The sequence below is a fragment of the Protopterus annectens genome, chromosome 4.part0, assembly GCF_019279795.1.
Source record: "Protopterus annectens isolate FY-2018-M chromosome 4.part0, PAN1.0, whole genome shotgun sequence".
Classification (NCBI taxonomy): domain Eukaryota; kingdom Metazoa; phylum Chordata; order Ceratodontiformes; family Protopteridae; genus Protopterus; species Protopterus annectens.
The window spans coordinates 994,489,081-994,498,756 of NC_056733.1; the positions used below are offsets into that span (position 1 = coordinate 994,489,081).

Below are 9,676 nucleotides of genomic sequence, written 5' to 3' on the forward strand. Positions count from 1 at the left end.
CAATTACTTCCTATGCTAGGCAAAGATGCTTGGGTGGCAACACTAGATTTAAAAGAAGCATACCTGCACATCCCAATCAGGGAATCTTGCAAAAGATACCTATGCTTCAAAGCAGGCTACACGCACTGTCAGTTCTCTGCACTCCCCTTTGGCTTAACTACTGCGCCCAGGGTATTCACAAAGTGCCTAGCTCCAGTTTTGCAGGAAAAGAAATATTCAAATATACCCATACCTGGATGATTGTCTAATTCAGACAGAAAGCCAGGACATACTTTTGAATCATCTGGTCTTTGTACAAAGGGTTCTAACTTGTCTGGGGTACACCATAAACGAAAAGAAGTCACACCTGGTATCCTGTGAATAAATTATATTCCTGGGAGCAAGCTTGAATACAACTTCCCAGATGGCTTACCGCATGCCAGAGAAACATATTCATTTGACAACCTACTTCAAACAAGTGGCCACATGAACCCTTCCATCTGCAAGACAAGTACTGCAAGCCTTGGGGTTCATGGCCTCCTGCATTCTTCTAATTCCATATGCAAGACTGCATATGAGGAAACTACAGTGGTATCTAAAAAGCCTATGGTGTCAACATTCTCAAGACCTAGAAACAATGATACCTATCATACCTTGCCTATGCCTAGAGTTCCTTTGGTGGGCAGAGGCCTGCCACCAAAACAAGGGACTACCTTTCACACCACCACCTGCCACCCAAACCCTAACAGATGCACAGACTATGCATGGGGGACTCACCTGACAGGGAAGTGCATTCCGGGCAAATGGAACCCAAGTCAAATGCACCTGCATATCAATCAAAAAGAAATGTTAGCTGTACAGAATGCTCTGACAGGCTTCAAGGACCACATTCTTCCAGGACAACTAATGGTAAAGACAGACAACATCACTATGTGGTACATAAACAAGCAGGGGGGTACACATTTTTACCCCCTCTGCAGACTAGCCATGGCATTGTGGAACACAGCCTTGAGCTACCAAGTGCACCTACAAGCTCAATTCCTGCCAGGAAAATTAAATACACTGGCAGACGGACTAAGCAGAAACCTCATGGACCCACACAAGTGGAAACTGGAACCAAGGATTTTCAACGTGTTGACAAGCAAATGGGGGAGCCCAGATATAGACGTGTTTGCCTCTCCCCAGAACTACCAATTGGACAAATTTTGCACAAGGACTCCCCACAAACAAGCCTGGAAAGTGGATGCTCTGTCCTTCAGCTGAAAAACCTATCCGTCTATGCCTTCCTCCATCTGCCTCGGCTCTCCAAAGTACTACTAAAAATCGAACAGGACAAACCAAGGATGATTTTGATTTCTCCAGACTGGCCGCGCCAACACTGGTACCCCCTTCCTGCGCAGTGTTACGGTTATCTCCATGGCACCTGCCTCAGACTCCTTTCCTGATGTCTCAGCAGGAGAACCAGATTCTGCACCCTCAGCTTCTAACACTGAACCTTGCAGCCTGGTTAATTACTTAATCTCTCCTTTACCATCCCTCAGCAAACCTGTGATGGATATCATATTAGAGGCAAGGAGGACTAGTACTAGAAAATCTTATGCTGAAAAATGGAAAAGATTCTGTGCCTGGTACCAGTCTCGTAGGATGAGCACAGCACGCCCAATTTACCTCAGATTTTACAATACTTAACTGAGATGCTTCACAAGGGCCTGTCTTTTTCCTCCATTAAAATCCACGCCTCAGTCATTTCATCTCATTTATAACACAGAACCTCCCATCTTCTCTCATCCACTGCTCAAGCAGTTCCTCAGAGGGGCCAAAAATTTGAGACGACCCAGGAGAGCTCCAACCTCTCCCTGGGACCTTCTCTTTGTCTTGGATAAACTCACTCTACCTCCTTTCGAGCCAGCTGCTACTGCAGACATAAAATTTCTTTCTTGGAAAACAGCTTTCCTTTTAGCAATCACTTCAGATAGAAGGGTATCTGAATTACAGGCCCTTATGGCAGTGGAGCCTTTCATCATCTTTCATGCGGCAGGGTGTAACTCGGAACCAATCCATCCTTCATGCCCAAGGTGGTATCCAGTGTGACTCTTAATCAGTCCATTCATTTGCCACCCTCCCAATCCACCAAATAAAGGGGAATGGATACTGCATTCCTTAGATGTGCACAGACAACTTAGATTCTACTTGGACAGGACTAAACCTCAAAGGAAATCTGAACAACTGTTGGTGCAGAGGGGGAGGCTATTTCAAAGCAAACCATTTCTAAATGGATAAGCCATTGCATTAATTTCTGCTATAAGCACCATGGAAAACCTATCCCCCAGGGGATCAGACCTCACTCCACCAGGGCTGCATCTACCTCTACAGCGTTTCTCAGAGGTATCCCTACCAACGACATCCTACCAACGACATCCTAGAAGCTGCTACGTGGAGTTCTGTACATACTTTCACTAAGCATTATCATTTATCAATTTTCTCTAAATCCAGAGCAGGCTTTGCCACTGCAGTCTTGCAGGGCCTTATAGCTGGCCCTAATGCTATCTAAATTCCTCCTCCCAGCCATAGCTTTGGGAATCTACCCAAATGTAATGACTGCAACAGTGAAACATGAAGAACATAGTTCAGTTGTGTACACTTACCATAAATATGGATGTTCGAGTGCATTTACTGTTGCAATCCTGGTTACCCTCCCTCCAGCCCCCTAACTTCTTTTGGCTATACCTCTACTTTCCTTTACTATGCTTAAAAGCCTTCTTGGTGTATTTGCTTTTTTGTTGGAGGTATATCTTTGTGCTTTTATATTTAATTGCTTCCCATTAGGGGGCACCTGACATCTGGGGCAAGAAAATCTGCTGTAATGGCGTCGGTTGCATGTTTTATAACCCCTGATGACCTGACATCGTGGAAGAAGGGACAGCAACCGATGCAGGACCCAAGACTTCATTAATCAAGCTGACTGAGGGCTACCTGCAAGCAGATAACCCAAATGTTATGACTGCAACAGTGAATACACTCTAACATCTACATTTATGGTAAGTGTACACAACTGTACTTTTTAACAGTTTGCACTAGCAATTTTTTGGAATAGCAAAGGGATTTTAGGTTACTGTAGGGGGTAGTAATATTTTTCAGTATGGGTGTACTGTCTGGTTGATGGAGGATTTTGTGAGCAGCTATTAGTTGGTTATATTGTAGTTGATAGGGTAGTTCAAGCCAGTCTAATGATTGAAGGTTAAGGCAGTGATGGGTTCTATAAGCTGATCCTGTGGCAAATTTGGCAGTGTTATTGTAGCACCTAGTAAATTTATTGAGGTTTGATTTGCTTAGGTTTACGAAGATGGGTGAGGCATAAAGAAGGGTCGATAGCAGATGTGTATGGGCAATAACAGTTCTAGCAGATGGTGTTAAGAAATGGTGTAATCTGGTAGAAAGAATCTAATTTTTTATTAACTGTTTTAATAGTTTTATCTATGTGAGCATCAAACTTGAGGTTGTTGTCGATGATCACTCCCAGTAGTTTAGTACTAGGTTCTAGGGAAATTATGGTACCATGGTAAGAGGTGGCGCGGGGACCTTGCGAGTTGGGAAGAAGAGTAATAGTTTGGTTTTATTTGGGTTTAATAGTAGTTGGCGACCAGTGAGCCAGTTCTCTACTTTGTTGAAAGTGATTTGGGACAAGGATTGTAAATCTGTGGGGGAGGTGGCAGAGCAGATTATGGTTGAGTCATCTGCATACTGAATACAAGTTGCATCAGGGATGACTTTGTACAGGTCATTAATGAATATGGAGAATAGGAGGGGACCTAATACAGATCCCTGTGGGACTCCAAGGGTGACTGGTAAAAGGGACGATAGGTTATTCTTCCATAATACAGCTTGTTGTCTGTCACTTGGGTAAGACTGAAACCAGGTAATTGCTATGTTATCTATGGAGAGTGATCTTAATGTGTTTAAGAGTAGCTGATGATTTACCATATCAAATGCCTTGGATAGGTCAAGGAAGAGGGCTGAGGAGAGCTTGTTGTCATTACGGTTTTGATTTATTGTATGGGAGAAGGAGAGGAGGGCTGAGGCTGTATTATGGCAAGGTCTAAATCCATGCTGGGAGGGGGCTAGGAGAGTGTTTTGATTCAGATGGTAAGAAATTGCTTGCGGATATATTTTTCCATTATTTTAGGCAAGTGAGACAGAATGGCTGTAGGCCTATAATTTGAAAGTTCAGTGGAATCTCCCCCTTTATAAAGAGGAACAATGTGGGAGATTTCCAGATGTGGGGGATATATACTTCGTGGATAGTTCTATTGATTAAAATTGATATGGAGTATGCTATTTCATTAGTGGCTTTTTGGAGATTTTCTGCAGGTAGTAGGTCTGCTGAAAGGGTGGTGGGTTTCAGTTTTTCAAGTAGGGACTTAATAAAAGATGTTGGTACTGGATCAAGCTTAAAGGGGATCTTATTATCAGGTGTGGGGTTGGTGATAGTTGGGGTATAGGAAGATAGCTTATTGGCTAGGGATTGCACGGTTTCTATAAAGAAAGTGTTAAAGGTGTTAGCAACAATTTTAGGAGGTTGTTGGAGGGTAGTTAAGGGGGTAGGGGTAGTTGAGTGCCCTGTTTGTTTGTTTATGCCTGACCAGAATTTTTGTGGTTGATTTTGGTGCTTTTGCTGCAGTTTACAATAGTAATTCTTTTTGTCTAGCATAATAGACTTCTTTGTATAATTTCTCAGCTGTTTATATATATATGGTGGTCTTTAGGGGACTTAGTGGTTCTCCAGCAGGTCCACTTTGTCTTGTATCATTGGACAGCCATGGTGCTAGTTTTGTTATTGGTTCTGATAGTGCGTGGGGGAAATCCAGGATAGCAAGAAATGTAGAGTTAAAGTATGAGACCTCTTCATCTAGTGGAAGTAGCCATAGGGTTGGACCAGTCACATGTGTTAAGTTCATTCTGAAATTTAGTCTGAATAAAGTTTTTTACAACTTCTAATGGTTTTAAAGGAAGATTGTTGAGGGATGTCATTTCTTTTTCTGATTATATAGGTCAGGAAGTGATCACTAAAGTCCTCGGGTAGGGTGCCTGTTTTTTATATCTGGGGTAGGTTGTTTATTAATATCCAGCCTAGAATACTTTCTCTTTTGTTAGGCTTATTGATTCTGGTTGGGGAAGATATCATCTGGGAGAAGCTATGCAAATTTATATGGGTGGAGGGGAAGTCTGAAGAGCAAGTATTTCAGTCTATATTAAAATCCCAGAGAATAATAGTTTCCTGGGGGGCAGTTAGTGGAGAGCCATTGGAGGATACCCTCCAAGGTATTTGTGTTGTCACCTGGGGGAATATAGATACATGCAATGTTTATAGATTTGTGCTTGTTGAGTTGGACCTTTGTGATGAGCATTTCTGCATTGTTAGTAAACAAGGCATTTGGGGTACTAGTTTTGGATACTTCCAGAGTGGATTTATACAAGATGGCTACCCCCTCCTTTCTTAGAGATGCAATCAAGTCTTAATATATTGTACCCTGGGGGTATAATCTCATTATCAATGGTAGTAGGCTTGAGCCAGTTCTCAGTAAGGCATAGTATATCAGGGGAGTGGACATCCAGGAGGGCAAGTAAGTAGTGAATTTTCTTGTTTATACTTCTGATGTTTAGGTGACACACTAGGAGTGAATTGGGGGCATTGTTTGAGTTTCTTAGGCTAGTATGGGTGTTATTTGTGGGGCTGATGGTAACAGGTGGGTTGGGCCAGGGTTAGGGTGGATGTCACCATCCACTATGAGGTTAGGTAGTAATCCTAATAGAAAGTTTCTGGAGTTTTAATAAGAGGATGAATATATGGAGCACAAGTGGGATGTTGAGTTTTTGCATTAGAAGAGTTTGATGAGAGGTGGGGTAGTGGTTGGTTAGAATTATGTGGCTGGTTGGTAGTACTGATTTTGGTTCTAGGGTAGTGGGTGCCAGTGGGTTGTTGGTATTCATAGGTTGTGAGAAGATAGAGAATAAGTGGGAGTATTAGGCAGTAATGTGTATCCTTTATTTCATTCAAGATATAGTGCAACTGTAGGTAACATTTTGATCAATGAGCCATCACCTGCTCCTATACAATGTTGAAATGCCAAGCAGAAAAGGGGTGGGGGTCATAACTTGCATTGGCACATTGCGAATTTCTGTCTTACTAAAGTCAGTGAATCTACTCGGGACTGAGAAACCATGTTAAAAGCTGATCAATCTGTGTCATGCTAACAAGGATGTTTGTGCCCACTGGAGTATCAAGAAAAATGTCCTTAAGTGTGGCTCTTCACCAGTGGTACCAGGACTTTTTTGCAGAGGTGGCAGAGCTTGTTTCCACAGTACAGACCATTTTGTTTGTCTTGTGGACCCCAGCTATGCCATTGCCATGAAGTTGGAGCTGTATTCTTTAGGGCTTAAAAACGAAGATTTCCCTAATAGGAGTCTATAGGCACTTCATAAATACTTTAGTGGAGGTCTAAGAATCTCTTCCTGGAATATATTTGCATAAGCCTTGACTGTAACATCCTGGTTTCATCAACAGAATAGTTGCACTTGACTCTAAAGTAAAGATAATGGTTTAGTGAAAATCGTGAAGTCATTTTCAACCAACTGTTTTGATAAATTATACTGTAACATGGGTGACCATTCCAAAATGTGCCTACAAAGAAAATATGGCTGGTTTCTTAAGGCTTGAAGTTCCACTGTTCTCAAGATCTGAAATATTGTCCACAGATTTTCAGGAAGCACCCTTTGCAAAAATTTGCAGAGCAGACAAATGGGGGGGGGGGGGTTGAAGTTCACTGAGAAAAAAGTGCAAGGTAATTTAATTTTGGGGAATATCATGGCCAACATGCAAGGCAGGTGGTGGCCCTGGGGAATGCAGGTGAGGAGATGGATCTGGAGGCTTCTATATCTAAGGCCTAGAGGATGTTGGGATGCATAGCTAAGAGAGTTTTTGTCATTGTCTCTTCCTTTGTATGGCACACTAGTAAGGGAGCAACTAGAATACAGTCTCCAGCTCTGATGTCCATGCAAAGAAAAGCAGATGGGGCTGGCAGAGTATAAACTACAGCAGTCAAAATGTTGAGTTGGAAGGGAGGGCTGAACTAAGAGGAATAATTCTGTTTGGGTGTGTAAAATACACATACATACTAAAAAGGGAATGTGATATGATTGCACCGCATTGTCATGTACTATCTGGGTGGGAGACAAGGTTCACTAAGAAAGACTGAGGGGGGGATATAGACACAATTGGATAGGTCAAGTCATTTAAGAAAATAGTGTCTCTGGAAAATATCGCAGGGCCTGGAATACACTGCCAAAAGGAATTGTGAAATGTAGGTCAGCAGGCTTGTTCAAGATACCCAATAAGGGAGAGGAAACAGAGCAGCAGCTGCACAGATGCTTTTAGTTGGCATAGATTTTCTTCCATTTGTATCATCACGTTTGTAAATTATGTCTGCAGTTGTTGCTAGTTTCCCACTACGCTGACTTAGCATATAGAAAACTGGTGTCATTGTTCCATTCTGAAAAAAAAAGGTCTTTGCAAGCCAACCTTATCTGCAGATCTGGCAACAAATTGTTACAAACATGCCGTACTAGAGTCAGAACTGCAACAAAGTAACATTTAATGCTGTGGTTGATGTAAACTTTTGTAACCATTTTCCTTTTTCTTTCTTGTGTTCTGCAGTACCCAAGATGGAGCAGCTGCTGTACATCAACCTTCCACCCCATAAACAGGAAGAGCTGGAACAGATGTTAGGAAGTGCCAGTGGTGGCAGAGACTGGAGGCGTTTAGCTAGCCTCCTGGGCTATGACCAGGAGCGCATCGACACATTTGGTCGTGGGGAAGACCCTGTCCATACTCTTCTGTTTGACTGGTCCACCCAGGATGGGGCTTCCCTTCAGGGACTCTGCAATGCTTTGGCAAAAATAGAACGGAGTGATATTGTGGAGCACTTAAGAGGGGAAGTGGACAGCAGTTCTGTGGTGTGAAGCTGCAGTCAGAACATTCAGAACTTGGGTCTGTCATGACAGGCTTCAAGTTGAGATCAGAGACACTGAAGTGCAGAATGCAATGTGAGAAACAAAACTGTGACTTGCCTTTTAATTGGTTGGCTAAGATGCACATTGCAGATATCAAACGCCACAGAGTGGTGTGCCTTTTTTGCCTCGAGGAGCTTTAAATGTCTGCCTACCTGCTGGAGTAGCACATGTTATATTAACAAGGCCAGTCTTGTACTTGTGGCTTTATCTGTCATATATACATACTGGATTCTTAAAATAACATATCTGTTTACAGAGACTTGATTTTTGTTTTAGTTTGCATCACCTCCTTTTAACTGCATGTGTTTAACAGTGTAGTGTCCATCACATCCCACTCTCACTGAAATTGTACAACACAGACGTCATATTAGTTTGCAGTAGTGACCTTGTTTTACTGGGAATACATCATACAGAATGTACGCTCTGACAAGTTCAACAACACACTACTCTGCACCTTTTTCTGCTGAAATTTTTTGTGCGCTGAACATTTCCAGCAGCTCCACAGTGACCAAAGATAACTACTGTGAATCTCTTCCAGTAATTACAGTTGTGTCTTTCAGGAGTGTACATGTGGGTACTCATGGATATATGTATGAACACTAGGACTCTTGTCAGGGAAAGGGAAATGTTTGATTTGTTTAGGTCCGAATGTTATTATGCCATTGTCTTTGTGAATTGCGTTCTTAAGCATTTTGCTTAGGTTTGACTTCACAGATCTGCCTGTTTTTGCTGGTTGTACTGAGCGGCTTTAAGTTCCACAGACAAAACTGAGCTGTGTGCTTATAGGATTTTGTGCTGACAAAAAAAGTTGCCTTCTGACTCCTGTGCTTTTCAGAGCTGTACAGTCCTACTGTTAGGGTGAACTTTGCATATAGTTTTTGTCTTGTTAAATTCTCTAAATCTTCTGTTTTATTGTGCTGACTAATCATATGACCTATATCTGTTAAACTCTGTAGCAGAGCAGCAGGTGTGTTACCTTCGTATGTGGTTGGTATGCTGACAGGAGAGTTGAACGTGTTGCAAAAGTCAGTCTCATGGAGTGAGAAGATGCTTGGTGTAGTAGCAATTATAGCAGTTCACACAGGTATCAAGAAAGACAAGGCTATTGACTTTTTTCTAGACACATCTACTTTGTGTGTCAAGGTTGAGGGGATAATAATCTTATGTCTGCATTTCTTACATATGACAGTTGGCTCAGAGGGTGGGACCTCGACTGGAGAACATAAAATCAGGATTTAATTACCAGTCCTGACTCCTGGGGAGTTGACTGAGGGGTAGGAAATCACTAGTATTTTGCCAGCTCACTTGTGAGGGAAGGTGATCTGTCTGGCTTTATAAACCTTAATGAGGACTGATTATGGGGTTCCACACCCACCAAACATGTTAGTAGTGCACTGACCGGCATCTGCTGGATTCAGCACATGATTTCATATGCATGAAAGTGGGCTTAGAAGTAAGTTATTTAAAAAATAATCCTTAGCAGCAGACTGAATGTGCACTGAAATATATTGAGCTCTGTGTTTCTGAATGACTTGAGAAAAAAAAACTTAGAGACAGAGATTGTGGACAGGCACCTGGAGCAGTTTACAGCCACCTGTCATGGATGCAAAAAATTAAAAGATGTGTTGAG

General features: G+C 42.2%; 1 protein-coding gene across 1 annotated transcript in view; it reads left to right on the forward strand.

Annotated features, from left to right (window-relative positions):
• LOC122800382 (tumor necrosis factor receptor superfamily member 16-like) overlaps positions 1–9,676 on the forward strand; it is a 261,184-nt gene that overhangs the window by 251,500 nt on the left and 8 nt on the right. The window contains exon 7 of the mRNA XM_044069831.1: positions 7,691–9,676. This exon is cut by the window's right edge and continues 8 nt beyond it. Coding sequence (XP_043925766.1) covers positions 7,691–7,995 — 305 coding nt within the window. The 3' untranslated portion in view covers positions 7,996–9,676. The remainder of the gene's footprint in view (positions 1–7,690) is intronic.